Source organism: Ylistrum balloti, unplaced genomic scaffold (assembly GCF_031769215.1).
Source record: "Ylistrum balloti isolate Yb309-2 unplaced genomic scaffold, AGI_CSIRO_Ybal_v1 Utg369658, whole genome shotgun sequence".
Lineage (NCBI taxonomy): Eukaryota > Metazoa > Mollusca > Bivalvia > Pectinida > Pectinidae > Ylistrum > Ylistrum balloti.
The window spans coordinates 4,424-20,439 of record NW_026781910.1 but is presented as its reverse complement, the minus strand read 5'-3'; the positions used below and the strand labels follow the sequence as shown (position 1 = coordinate 20,439).

Genomic DNA, 16,016 nt, shown 5'->3' with positions numbered 1-16,016 from the left:
CTTGAAGCGGTATTGAGTTGTCGTTCTTGACTACAACGCTAAGCATGATAGGAGTTCTTTGTCGTTTATTGTGAAGTAAGTGTAATGTTTTTATATCAAGAAATTATTCAAAACTCATATGCGCTCATATTTTAGCATGCGAAGTTCTGGATTTGTCGTGACAAATACCGGGGTAAGAAATTCCCTTTGTTGGAATTTCCCGACTCTAAATTAGATCGAAATGACGACATTTGCTTTATTCAAGCGATTTCATTGGTTGGTATAATAAGATGATGGATAATCGTCCTACGTCATTTTAAAAGTAATATGCGATTGGCTGAGAAAAAGAAAAGTTATAAACGCGAAACCAGGGGAACCCCTGCAAGGCGTACTCTCGGTATACAGTCACGGACTATCTCCTGACTTCACGATAACCTTTTTTGACGGTGAAATTCCGTTTGCTTTTAAATTAGAAATTAATTGTACATTTTCATGAATACTTCAACTATAATTCGCCGAAAGTAATAGAGTTAATTTTTCATCGATAGCGAACAACGGACGGAAAACTCAACAAACTCGGGCTTTCATGCACAAGAAACTGTTCACTCGCCAAGAACAGTAACTCTGTATATATCTCAAAGGACAAGTATTTCCCGCTATGTGAAATTGTAAAATTAGCAATCGCCGGTACGGACATCCGTGGATTTCGTCTTCATTCCAGAGCTACATGTATTACAGAATACATTTATCACATATGTCATCTGCATACCTATACTCGTCAAATCATTTGACGGAAATAGTGAGTGATTAAGAACGGGTTATATCGTTCATTCCGAACCTAACGGAGAAATAAAAGAAGAAACGATGGATGATTAAAACAATTCAATGGAGACAACTCTGGTCGAAATTATTGCTTCTCATAGAAACCCGAAATTATTTTCATTTCCTGTACGATCGGAAGTGTGGGGTGGGGTGGGGGTTAGAGAAAACAACGATTAACCACTAGGTGGCGCCACCATCTGTGGATACCGTTATCACACGACATACTGCTGCTGCGGAAACGCTAAAAAAACACCTAGCAACCCATGAAAATTAAAAACATATAACAAGTCACGTAACCATCTTCATTAGCGGAAGTGTACCGTATGACACCGTATACATGTGGTTTTATACAGGTTTAGCTTACAAAGGTAAACCCTGCAATAGGGTCGGGGTTCGAGGGGGTGACATTGATCTTCCGCACAACGACCTCTTGGAGTCAGACAAACAGATCTCTGTGTTATACTTCACCGACACCCAGTTTATCACACAACTAGGGCCAGCTCGTTCTATCGATTTGTTCGGCATTCATTGTCTACTCGCGACCCAGCAATATATACATGGGGAAAAAACTACATACATATGAAACAAAAAAAAATCAACATACAAATCAACATTAAGCATCAATGCTGACGTCGACGAGACAACAATGGTGGTCATGTCGGTATCTTAAGGATGTATGCATATCTTTCTGAGACTTTTTTTTTTAAAAATCAAAAATCATTCAGCTGTAGAGAAGTCATCCCCAATGTATGGGGTTTTCAAGAGCGAATATCATCTTTGTCTTTTGTCTTAATTGATAGTGGCTTTGCTATTCTGGTGTTTTAAGAAATGTCAAAACCTTGCATTATTGAATGCAGTAAAACGTACATATGATTCCGATCATGTAATTGATTTTGCTTCCAATGAGGAAACTATCTTGGTCATTGGAATGTTTTGTGACGTTACTAGAAACATATCATTATTGAATATATTGAAAACACATAGGTGAATGTGACCAGGCAGTCGATAAAAAGGCGATGTCACGGTACTAATATAACAGTTTTTACTAAGAATATAAGCTGAAGACAATTTCACTGTATGGCGTGGGACATGGCCTTAAATCCTGGAGTATCAGCTGATTAAAATAACGGTGTCAAACTAGTGTATCAAACAGTTGGGTTTTTTTTTCTCAGAAAATAATAAAAAAGAAAAAGAAAAAAAAAGTCATGCCCGGGTTGTTTGTTGCTGACGCAAGAATATACCAGGACAGATGGACCAGCATACCTCTTTATGTTAAGCCCTGATTCACTCTTCGGAAAAACTTACTGTGTGGTTAAAACATTGATCTGGAGATTCAAGAGACTTGATTAGCACAACAGCGGATGTCTACATTTTTAGAAAGATCAGATGTGATAAACACGTTGCTTATAATGCATGCCTACGCAGAGCTTTGTTGTGTCTACCTCGGCTCTTTTAATCGTCGATTACGAAATAACTTTCGTCTTATTGTTATACACAACGTGTTTCAAATTCAACGTCGTTCGCCTGTCAAGCAGTTGAATAATATTGAATTTCACACGAAAATGGTTGCCAAGATTTGTTTTCAACGCTCGATTTTATTGGTGAAATCCAATGATGAATCTATCTTTCATTTATTTAGCTATTTATTTATCTAATTAAAGGTATGGAATTTGGCCGGAGTCAATTAGAGGACAGAACTCACCACCGTCATAGCTTGAGCTGTTTTCTCGTCATAAAAGACAAAATTACAGCTCCAAACACCTAGACAAGAATAGTTTCAACGCGTGTATTACTTTGATTCGGTCTCACAAAAATCCAAGTTTGTTTGTTTGTTTTGCTCTTACATTAGTCGCTCGTGTTTTGATGAATTTTATGTCACACGGACATACAAATATATTGTATGGTTTTACTTAATATTCATAATTATTTTTCATGTATTTAATGTATTCGGGGGCATTAAAAGACTACATATTATAATAAATCGAAACCAACTCTCTACAGATCCCTGTGATAAAACCTTTTATTAAGTCCGCTATTTACGGAGTACATTGGTATTGCGACATACAAATTCATCAGAGGCTTAAAACATCATCCTACAGATGATTCCGGTTAAAGGCCTATGAATACCACTCAGTTTCCGGTTGGGGATACACGTGTTTTTGTTTTGCAAATTAGAATAAGATTAAAGAGAACTGCGACTATTTGATAACAAACCTACATGTAAGATACCATGTGTTGCTATGCTGGTATACAAGAAGTTTCATCGGCAAGTGTCTTAAGTAGTCAGAACTAATTAAATGGCTGCTTGAGATCCAACGTTTGCCATTCTCGTCAGCTGAAGAATGATTAATATTAGACGAAATGACCTGAACACATGGTGGATTCATTTTGGATCTAACGAACATTTCAGTTGTTATTACGCATCAATCATCTGGTGATCATACCGTCCGAAATGACTTAGCCATGTATGAGGTCATTTCGGCTGCGTTAGATGACAACTGCTCAAGCACCACTGTCTGTAGGATATTTCTTGTCATCACCTATATTGCCTATCGTCTTTACTCATTTGCTTTGTTATATTCATTGTTACTTTCTTCAAATTGCATATGGATGTCAAATTGTTTCATAGACTAATAGCAAAGCCTATCATCATCATCATCATCATCATCATCATCATCATCATCATCATCATCATCATCATCATTATCGTCATCATCTCCATCGCCATCATCATCATCATCATCATCATCATCATCATCATCATCATCATCTCCATCACCATCATCATTATCATCATTATCATCATCATCATCATCATCATCATCATCATCATCATCATCATCATCATCCTTTATTCCTCAAAATTGGAAATGACAACGTTGAAAAGGTTTAATTGAAATGAACATATTTCCAACAAATCAGTGTTGATAACACCAGCACGGTACTAGATTTGTGCTGAATTCTCTAATTAATACATTGTAGTTACGCGCACAGTGTTATGTAAATTCTTCAGTGAAAATATAATTGTCAAATATAAATTAGGATTTTTCTCCTTTTCCTTTAATAGTCTCTGAGGTAAAAGTTCTTCTACTCGGTAATATACAGTCGATTTGATAAAGAAAGATAAAAAGTCGCCCTTTAGTATTTACCTTAACATATATTTTTCGTAATCTGAATATAAAAAAAGTTTCAGTTTCCCGCTTATTCAAATACTGACGTCAGCAAGTTTGAATCTGAGAACAGTCGAACTGCAGTGTAAAATGCTTCTTTGTGTCATCATATAAAAAAATCGTATGAAACATTATCGTTTAAATTGATAGCGGAAACGGAATACAATGATGGTAAATCTAGTCGTTTGTCGTGTATTGGTATTTAATCGAGATACGATTTCAATGAAACTGCACGTAGCGGGGGTGTTTTAGGTGTTTCTTTAAGTTATATATATATAAATATAAAAACAATGTATGAATATAATAACTAGACATATATAAAAATTTTGCTTCCGTAATATATCGTTTACGAAGATTTTCTGACGGATATAAACATTTGGGGGATATAAAACCATCCTCTTTTGACTGTTATTTCTTTAGCACTGGCGCCGTTATCTTTTCGTTATAAATACGTACAACCTTGAGGTCATATAACAAAAGTCTACGTGACTTTTACCGATACAGATAAAACAGGTGCAGTAAACACGAGCAAACATTTAACAGGTACGAACGTGATAGATGGTTGTCACTCCGCGGGAGAAGATAGTCCTAATTCAGGCATTGTCTAATCATCAAACTTTCGTTTTTCAAATATCCTTTTGTTGTTGTTTTTGGTGTTTTTACTTTTCATTAATTTTTTCACTTGATTTTGCTTTTTTTGCAATTTTGATATGAATCCGAAAACATATATATTACGAAATATAACAGTGGGGATTCGCTATCAGTTCTTATCCGTCGGATATCTTAAAATCTTCACATGTTTAACGTCTACATCTCAATGGATTGCATAACGCTATGAGATGATAAACTCTCCAACACACCGTTTATTAGAACAAAATTAATGCATTTCAATATACCACAGCTTGGGGTGTGAGATTCAATTATGTCGAATACTTGACGTAGTCTCGTGTTATCTCATTACGCTGACAAAATCCATTACCAGTGATAGACGTGCACATACGTGTGTTACATGTACATGTTTTAAACAGGTTATAGACATAAAGATAGTTATCTATTTCTTACTGAAAGCCAAAATATGATATTTCTGATTAAATATTTAATCACTTTTTTTTAAATAAATGCTTTTGAAGTGCTCTTAAAATTGCTAACGTAGAATAATAAAAAAATCTATTTAAAAATGCGGAATCTAATGTATTGTATACCAGAGATAGGAAGCGTGGCAATTTATTTACTGATCCATTCATTTTACGGTCTTTCCGCCTTACAGAAAACGAGAAACGCCACAGTGAAATGTTCGATATAATGACAATACCAAAAAATGATACAACACGGTTAATACGAAACGTGTTGGTTGTAAACAATATCTAAACGCAATGGTGGGATTTTTTATTCTAAATAAAGTCGAATAAATAAACAAAGTCAACAAAAATAGTTTCATATATACTTCTCACGTACCTGTATGTTATTATGTTTAAACAAAACTGAATACAGTACGTTTTCAAATATGTCTATTTCTTGGGTTGATAATGTTGTCTAATTACATTCTGAATAACTTCTGTGGTGAGATTTTATCAGAATATCTACAGCTGCCGTATGTGGTAACAAGCATTGTTAGGTAAACGATTTAACAAACGTACGTAGTGCTAGATTCTTAAACACCTCCTCTATAATAATCAAAATCCAAGTACACATATATCTTATAATATTTTAGAATTATAAAGAAATGCCGTGAGAGAAAAAATACATAAGTAGATATTCGGTCGGGTAATGTGAGTTTATGTTACTAAGCTAACACGATACGACTACTGACTACTAATCATATATATATATATATATATATATATATATATATATATATATAAACTGCTGCCCTGTGTACATACCACACGAGATTAACCTACAGATATATGGATGTCAGATTTCGTTCTCCTGCCTTATTACTTATCTAATTATAGCAGTGGTAGAAAGATCCGTGGCTATCTTCTTAAATAACCTTTACAAATCAGTTTCCTGGTGCACAAAGTGTGGAACTATAGTATGGATATCTAGTGTTCTGAACCATCCGCCAGATATTCCATACCCGTACAAAAAAAAAAAAAAACACCCTTCACTCTACATCTCACATACGCACCATATTATGCTCGCTCGTGAACATGTTCCATACATGTATTTCTTCACAAATGTCAACACAAACCCTTGATATCCAAACTGGAGACATTCGCATGCACCCCGACGTACACTGCTCATGGTCCCCACCCTACTACCACAAACACATTACATACACTCGCGTCGTACACTTAATTTCATTACCACACACAGTAATCCGCATCTATATCTAGCATCAACATGTCCGGCATCCCATATAGAACTACAATCACATTAGTTTCAAATCCCTACCATTAACAAACATAGCTTCCCCCTTGGTGTGCTTGCATCTATTCCACACTAGTGTTCCTTAATCTACTTTTCCCTAATTCTGTTCATTCTGCTGTCTCCAGGTTTGCTTTATCCCCAATATTGCCTTTCCTTCTCGCCTCTTGGTTTTTATCTTATCGTGTCCCCATCAGTAGCATCCCCTACCGCAGTGCCTTACCTGTTTTCCTGTTTATTGTTTCAGCATGGAGTACGCGGAAAGATATCCTATGTACGCCGGCTTCCATTAACACCGGAGATTCCTATACTCTCCACGACAAAACACAACATTCCAACAATATATAAGAAAACACTTGTCGGGAAGCCATCCGGGGCTATCCAAACTCCCTTTCTCTCATTAGGGTTCACGGAGCCTCACTGTGTGACTCGGAGATCGATATTGCACCAATAGGTGCTTGTTCAATCACATGAGCACATGCTTGCATTGCTGGGAACATCAACAGTGCGAGCCACAAGCCAGAGAGCTTTATATTATAAACATATCAATATGTTATGTTGTGCGGAGTAGCAACCTCGGGGCGTGCTCTCCCTGACTCTAGTCGGTCATAGCCACGTCAGACCATACGCCCCATCGCGATGTAAGATTTTTTTTCTTTTTATTCTCAGAGCATCAAATAATATCAATAATCTTATGATGTGTAGTAGACCGCGGCGGAGAGAGCAGTCAGTTGGAAGAGCATAGCTCCTTAATTTTTTTTTCATAATTCCTTTTCATACTGTCTTTGGACGTGCCACATACAACTTTTATTCCTTTCCATACTGTCTTTACACGTGCCACATACACCGAGTGCAAAGTGTCGATATATGGGTAACAACAGTACCGTACAGGTGTTACCATACAGATCAATCCAGGTACACGGAGTTCTATGTATTGATTGTGTTTGCACTGAACAACATTAATATAATTACGCTATGTCTAATACATAAACTCACATATCCGTGCGTATATCTTCTGTAAATAATTGATATAATAACATGATCTAATTAAGAGTTATCTACCATCTCTTACATTATTATCATCACTGGTAGGCCTAATCACACTGTAATCACGCCTTCATCAAATAAATCTATCAAATCGTTGTTTTTTATTCAGTAAATATACACTATATCCAGTCATTCTTTTTATTTCTTTTTACCCGTCATTTAGGCTATTGTGACGTCAGGATTAGGATATGAAATGACGTCACAATTTTTCATATTACATTGTTACGTCACAAGGGCGGTCATAAATATGGAACCAAAATCTCGAGAAAAGATAGTTTTCAGCAGTATTTGCCAAAATATGTCATTATGTGATGAAAAGGATATGAAATTCGTTTCCATTTCAAATGTGATTTCACATATATTTTGTTCAGCTCGCCTTTTAGTTTGCCAACCTCTTGCTAAAATGAGCAATTCTTCGTTTCGAAAGTTTCGTATTTATACACATGAAATGGAAACTCTATATCTACCACATAACTAACCTGTTATAAGTGAATTAAAGGCTATTATATCTTTAAGATATGATCAAGTGAAGATGTGATTGACTGATCAGGTTCCCTTTGTTTCCAATGTGACATCATATATCCATGACGTAATATTTATTTTGACCTCGCCAAAGGAAAAAAAATAGCGCGAGAATATCGCCAATCCAGATTTTGTATCTGTTTATTAGACTGTTTTTTTTTCACGAATGCTTACAAACGCATCTAATTTACATGTGATGAAAAGAATCGGACATTTGTTTCCATTTCATAGCAGATTTATGAATTATTTACGATAAAATGAAGTGGTAACCTGGGTAATTTTCTTTATTTCTGTCATTTCGATGATCGATGTTGGTAATTGGCCTTAATATGAATAACATCACCATCGAAGAGAATCAGTACAATATTGCTTCGGTTAACAGTATCAATGTAATTACATCGTATATCATCGACGAATTAATTGTTTGTAATTATATATAGATAAGTTTTCATTTCATATGAGATTCTATGAAACGATTCCTACCAAAGATGTTATTTCTGCGGACCTCTGCGAGCAGAAGATAAAACCCCAAGGCGACTTCGTGAAATTTCTGATGAAATGAAAACAAATTTAAGACACTTTTAATGACATAAATCAAAATAGTCAAAATATGGAGAACAAAAATCAAATAGAGGCAGCCATTTTGTCGCGCCATTTTCAATTCGTGACGTAATGTCTCTGTCCATATTATAACATCATAATCAAATTCTGACTGAGGCATCGAAAGGGGGAAATGTTCCAGAGTATATTACACTTATATAACATATACACAAAAATATTACATGAGGACAACAACAAATAGTATTTTACATAGGTACATAATGGTTGAACAATATTGATATAACTAACACCGAAGGATTCGGTAATATAGGGTATATAGATAATGAGATGAAAAGATGAACATATAAAATGAAACTAAATAAAATAATACAAGTACTTTCAATCACATGACTTTTGAAACAAAAAATTGTTTTGCTTGTTTGGGAGTTTGCCAACTACTATGGAAACAAGATACAATACAATGTATCGGCATTGTAAGATGGGACTTAACCGGATCATCACCAGAAGCAGAACCCAACTAAAATCCGACCCGGCATCCCTTCCCACTCCATTTATACGAAATACCATTATTTCCATGAACTTTGAACCTTACAATATTTACCGTGGTTTTCGTGTTCTATCCAACATTTTTGCTCGATAAGGATGGTTCCTACATATATGAGAAAACCTATACCAACTACATGCTTGTGTCCTTTGGTAAGATTTCAAAGGATGGAATGCGACATGCCTCCCGTATGTTGTATGGATTAAATTTCATTGTTAGAACTTTAGGTGAGATGAACATTTAACAAATCACAATTTAAACGAGAACGCTGATGATTAGTTTAAAAAGGTAATACATTTATCTCCCTATCTCAAAAATGAAAATACTTTGGGAATCACGTGTCAGCCATCTTTCCGGAACTTTTTTCACAGCTAATCTCAATATTATATAACAATTACTATATAATGATGCAGCTCTTAGAACACATTGCATAAAATCCTAGATTAAGTTTAGGTGCTGACAAAAATTGTAAATTAATTGGGGATTTTTTTTCTGTATCCTTGCTAATTCTAACAGGAGATTTTACCCATTCCTTTCCCGGGGACTCTGTCCTTTAGATTACAGAAGCAATTACAACATAGGATCACATGCTTGTATAAAATATTAATATCGAAGTCAGTGATTAGATATAGACATCAATAAAATGAAATATAAGTACTATCAAATTCCTGTTTTTGATATATCTGACATTTTAGAAGAAATAAATCGGGATTTCATGAAAGCTGTTATTTCTATTATTCTACTCGAGACCGAGGGTCCTTTCGTTTATGCAGTTGTAACGGCTAAACCGGTCAAACCAATAAACGGACTACCCGGTTCGTTTTCGTTCCGGACCGTTTTCAGTGGCTAATCTGGCATGTTTTGACTGAAGGCTCAAGGCGGAACCAAGATGGCGGCTCAGCTTAGAAAGTAAACAAATGCAGTTGGAACTTCATAGAATTTGTTTCTACATAGTTAACATCGGTACAAAGAAAGTATAAATTCCAATATGGGTGTATATGATAGATAACTGTCGACACTAGCACCATTTATTCATGTTATGACATGTTATCGCGAATGTGAATCGCGACAAAACACATTTCAGACAAAATAATTATTTATCAGTATTTATCTTCATACTTCCAGCATAGACTGTATACTTCAAGTTGGTAATTTGCGTTCATCTTTCATATTAAATTATTGTATTATTCAAAAGTTAAAAACGAGAAGCAATTTGCATCTTCTGTATTATATCAACAAAGTGTTCCATAGAATTATATTTACATACTCTGACATATATCACTAAAACGTATAGTAAGTATCAGGAGTTTGGTTGCTGTATTAACTTCGCCTTTGGAAGTGGATGAAGAGTTTAACAGAAGTGTAGGGAGAGCCAAGTATTGTACGTTTTATATATTCTTACTATTCACTATTTCAAACATATGATGTAACTCTTTACTATGTAATACTCATTCTTGGAAATATTTATTGAAATCAATACATAAAAAGTTCAACTACCTAATTTTAATTGTAAGAACATGTACTATAGAAGTCGTGTTTCTTTTCTTTGATTAAATTTTATGTTGTTAATTGAAGTCTGGTACTCTGTCAAGAAGAAAGGTAAGAACAATAGGAAACGGGTTAAACATGTTACTTAAATTGAATATATAAATGTGTTTCTATTATAAAGTCAATAAGTGTAGGAATACATTAAGAACAGATTTGATAAAATGAATAATGATTGCTTCATTGAAAATGCATGGTTATCAATTGATAGAATTTTATCTTCCAAAAGTTACATGTTCTTTCATTGATTGGGAACATAATTTTCAAATCACATTTCTGTATAAGCAAAGCAAACATTTTCATTTTTATTATCAAATTACTATTATCTGCATATTTGTCATAAACTAAGAAAAAACAAGAAAGGCGTAATGACACAAGTTTCTAATATCCAACAGAAAATATTATGGTCATTGATTTCTGAACTCATCTGATAAACAAATAATTTATCAATGAAATGACACATACATTCCTAAAAATATTTGCACAGTATGCATTGAGTTACTGGCTAGTTTTGATATTTTGATAATAAGTTGATAATTAAATAATAAAAATTAATTGCGAAATGATTTAGAGCAGAATGAGATTATAAATACTAATGTTGTATCCTTTTATAATATTTATTTCATGAAATTTCCTCACCTTATATTGGCTTTGCGGGAGAGTTTATAATACAGAAAGCAGTCTGCCATTGAATATTTTTATTAGTTATTGGAATTATGTAAAATTTGCATTAGGTTTAACGTCTTTTTGTTGCTGTTAACAAAGCGATGTTGTCATGACAAAGTCATTATTAATGTCATGTCCGAAAACAATTTATCAGAAACTAGGAATCTTCCGAAATACAAATATTCAAAGTGAAGTGTTTGGTAAAGTTTGTCATTGGTCGCCATATTGGAATTAATCACGGTTCGAGCCTGCGTGCCGTCACGACCGATAAAACGAAAGCGGCCCAGGTAGCTTTCCGGCTATACTGTACACGGTTTGTGATCGTATTATTAGTGTATTCCATAGGTTGCTGCGATTAAAGTGAGGGAAGACACGGTTATAACAACCACTAACAGTAAGTGACAGTATACATCTTAATGATCAAATATTCTTCGGAAAACGTACCACATGAATGAAAATGTTAACAATTTATTTACTAAATGAAAAAGGTATGCTATACCGTTGATAGTAGTGCTAGATGTACGGAAACCGAAACAGGATGTTGAGTCAGGCGAGAGTAACCACGAAATTCGTCACATTTTAAAGTCTGTTCATTAAAGATCATACTTATAACTGTGTGTTTTAAATTTCAACATTTTTAAAGTCGAGTTTTAATGTCAACAGGCCTAGATTAAACACCAGTGTTCTGCTGAGAGTGTGGTAGGCTACCCGTTATATTACGATGTAAGGGAGACAACTTCAGTCTAGGTAATGGCGAATCTTGAATGAACTCAAAAGGACAAACACAGCCGCCATCCTCCATGAAGAGATGCAGATTATGAAGTTAATGATTAACGAAATTGAGTCAATTTGCAGTTATCAAGTAGAAAAAAACCCCACGAAATTCAGGATGTATGATTATGTTATCCATCTATTTCATTTTCAAAGTGAAAATTTATTTCTAATGCTACGAAAAACTATTGAATCCAAATATAATAGTTCAAGACATTAGACAGTTTTGTTTTAACGAAACATCATTAACATTTGGATTAATTATAATTCTTCTTCTGTTTTTTTTTGTATCAAAACTTGAAGGTTATATTAGTTTTATCAACTATATATGGTGGTATGTGTGTATGTACTGGTATATATATGGTGGTATGTATATGTACTGGTATATATATGGTGGTATGTGGATGTACTGGTATATATATGGTGGTATGTGCATGTACTGGTATATATATATGGTGGAATGTGTGTATGTACTGGTATATATGTGGTGGTATGTGTACGTTTTGGTATATATATATGGTGGTATGTGTATGTACTGGTATATATATGGTGGTTTGTGTGTATGTACTGGTATATATATGGTTGTATATGTGTAGTAGTGTCGCTGGCGACATGACGATTATACTTACAAGAGGACGGGGAAGAGAATACGGGAGAAAATTTATGTGATAGTACCTCAGTTGACGTCTAATCTTATTTGTTTATAGCTGACCGTGATTCATTAATATAAAACAAAACGATGTATGAAATGTATGCTGTACTTACCGTAACATATCTTTTCAAATTGATTCCATTTTCTCTCTTACGTTTTCAGATAAATAACCAAAGTGTGACAACATATATGATGGCAGAAGGTGGTCCCTCTCCAGACTCTCATGCGTTTGACGTCACGCAACCTGTCCACCCGGAATCTCAATTCCTAGAATGTCCTATCTGTCTTGAGCAGCTACGTCAGCCCCGGTCACTACCTTGTCACCATTCTTTTTGTGAGGAATGTCTGAGCAGTTACATTGTTAGTGAGGTGTCGGTGAAGAGTGATACGGTAATCTCTTTTACTTGCCCTGTGTGTAGGAAATTAACACACCCCTTAGACGCCTCCGAGAACAAAGAAAAATGGGCAAAGCAGTTTCCTATTGACAGCGTTGCCATGGATATGATACAAATAAGAAACAAACACACAGAAACATATTTCTGTATGCCATGTCAGAAGACGAAGGATGACAAGGTACCAGCTAAATTTTGGTGTAAAACTATTGACTGTTTGCTCTGTGAGACTTGCAGAATAAATTTCCATGACGTCATACACACGAACTGTGATGTCATAGATGTAGAAACATCACGTAATTTCCCACTGAGACAGCAAACATTTGATAAAAGATGCAACAAACACAATAAAAAAATATCTTACTATTGTGAGGATCACAAGTCTCTCGGCTGTAGTAAATGCATAACAGTTGATCATAGGAAATGTGAAGAAGTGACAACGACAGAAGATTACTGCGAGAAACTGAACCTTAACTCCGGGCTTGAAAATAGGAAGTCATGTCTACAAGAAGCAGCTGTAGCTCTGGAATCAGTGATCAATGACTTTAATGCACAGCTACAGACTATTGCTGACGACAAAGATTTAGCATTGAAAAGCATCGACGACCTCCAGGAGCGGCTGGAGAAGCGTATCAGAGAAACGAAGAAGGAAATCACAGATGATTTGGTCAAGACTTATAAAAAGGAGAAAGAAAAACTAAAGGTTTCAAGTCAGAAATGTGAACGACTGAAAGTCGCTATACAGAATACATTGGAATTGTCTGCTACAGCCCTGCAGAGGAAAGATCACATGGGCACCCTCCTGTTATATCAGAGAGGTGAGACGGAGTTAAATGCTCGGAGAGATTTATTGAAAGAAGTCAGGATGTCAGTTTCAACTATCAATATCCGACATGAAGCTGATTCGTCTATGACTGGTATAGACTTTGGTGATATTGTTGTCCGAAAACAACGAAGACATTTTAAAAATGTTCCAACTCTTTCCAAACCGTTGTCAGAATGTGACGTGAAAGAAGTCAGAAAAATCGGCATAGGATACCGAACCGACAAGTTTATAGCCAATGCTCGTGGAGTTGTGTTCATCACTGATGGTATTGTGGTGGGAGATAATAGTAATAGAAAGCTCAAATTAATCAACACAGAGGGAGATATCGTGGATGAGTTGAAGCTGAATGGACGTCCTTGGGATCTGTGTATGGTAGATAATACCACCGTGGCAGCCGCTGTAGATGGTCCACGTGGGATACATATAGTTACTGTCACACCTTCTAAACTTAGATTGTCACATGCAGTAAAAACAGGAAAACCATGCCACGGTATCGCATACAGAGATGGAGAATTCGTCGTGAGTTTGGGTTTCGAAATAAGCAGTGTGACGAAAGACGGCATATTAAACTCTTTATACAAATTTAGTAACCATGTCTTTGCTTTGTCTTATGATTGTGTGACAGGTAATCTCTTCATACCTGAGAACACAGGTACCACTGGCAATACGGCTGTTGGTCGATTGACTTCAAACAGCAAATACGGAGATTTTTTAAAGGTTGGTTTAGTGAAGGATGCGTATGGAGTAGACGTCGACATGGAAGGTAACGTTTATGTATGTGGTCAGGATTCGAACAATATAGTACAAATATCTGAGGACGGGACAAATGTCCGAGAACTGTTAACGAAAGAGCACGGTATACGGCCACTATCAATAGCTGTCTGTGGTGACAGATTTGTGGTAACACAGAGTAGTTTCATCCATTTATTTCAGTTGCAGTGATGAGCATCCTTTCAGTGCCAGCGATCTCAATATTTTGACCTCTAGGAGCGACTAGATAAGTGTATCAGAGAAATGAAGAAGGAAAGCACAGACGATTTGATCAAGACTTATAAAAAGGAAAAAAAAACATGAAGGTCAATATCTGACATGAAGCTGATTCGTCTGTGACAGGAAAAGACTTTTGTAATATTGTTGTCCGAAAGCACCGAAGACATTTTGAAAATATTCCAACTCTTTCCGAACCTTTGGGTGTATCGCGAAAGGGATAACGAAAATCAACATAAGGTGGCAATCGGATGCTGATATTTGTGGAGTTGTTTGTATTCCTGATGACTTAATTGTTGTGGGAGATCGCAACAATGGAAAACTCAAATTGATTAACTCAGCTGGAGATATTTTGGATGAAGTGGAGATAAATGAACGTCTTATGGATCTGTGTGTGATAAATGATACCATCGTGACAGCAGCTGTGGAAGATATACATGTAGTGACCGTCACACCTTCTAAACTTACCTTGTCGTATGTAATAAAACAGGAAAACTTTATAACGTACAGAGATGGAGAATTCGGCAAAATAAAGTGTGACGCATGATTCCTTGACAGGAAAAGTGCTCAGCGCGCAGCACGTGATCAATTCTGAAAGTATAGCCATAACTCATTTGTCTGCAGACACAAAGACTTGTTAAAGGTTGGTGCAGTCAGACATGCGTATAGTAGATGTCGACATGGAAGGTAATGTCTATGTTTCTGGGTACACCAATAACAACGTAGTACAGATGTCCTAAGGCGGGATAACTCTTGACGACAGCGGACGGTGTTATCAACCCACGAGCAATGGCTATCTGTGGTGATAGACTTGTGTTAACAAACCATTCCTCAGAGGAATTTCACCAAAGTATTTCAGTTGCATTGGTAAACATCGAAATGGTGGATTTGATATCACTTGATAGGTTATTTATCTTTTAATTAGAAAATGATAAAAATAATGGTTAAAATCTAAAATAACACTTTACCAGCTGCATCAAATTTACAATGAAAGATAAGCTAAGATTATATGGTACGAATAATATCATCATGAAGGTTTTGTCGACCTAACGTAACTGTAAACGATATATTGGACAATGCATTTGTCTTTTCATACATCTATGTCTTTTCACTTGAATTCGTACATGTGAAATTTCCCGAGCACAAATTACCTATTTCGTTG

The 16,016-nt window shown here is 35.6% G+C and overlaps 1 protein-coding gene across 1 annotated transcript; it reads left to right on the top strand.

Annotated features, from left to right (window-relative positions):
- The first annotated feature begins 12,841 nt into the window (after positions 1 to 12,841).
- LOC132558039 (uncharacterized) lies at positions 12,842 to 14,809 on the top strand. Its single transcript, XM_060222566.1, has one exon. It carries the CDS (start codon positions 12,842 to 12,844, stop codon positions 14,807 to 14,809), a length of 1,968 nt encoding a protein of 655 aa, XP_060078549.1.
- The last annotated feature ends 1,207 nt before the right edge of the window (positions 14,810 to 16,016 follow it).

What these genes read in the sequence shown, in the direction of transcription:
- LOC132558039 (XM_060222566.1), top strand. Translation starts at nt 12,842, where the DNA reads ATGGCAGAAGGTGGTCCCTCTCCAGACTCTCATGCGTTTGACGTCACG.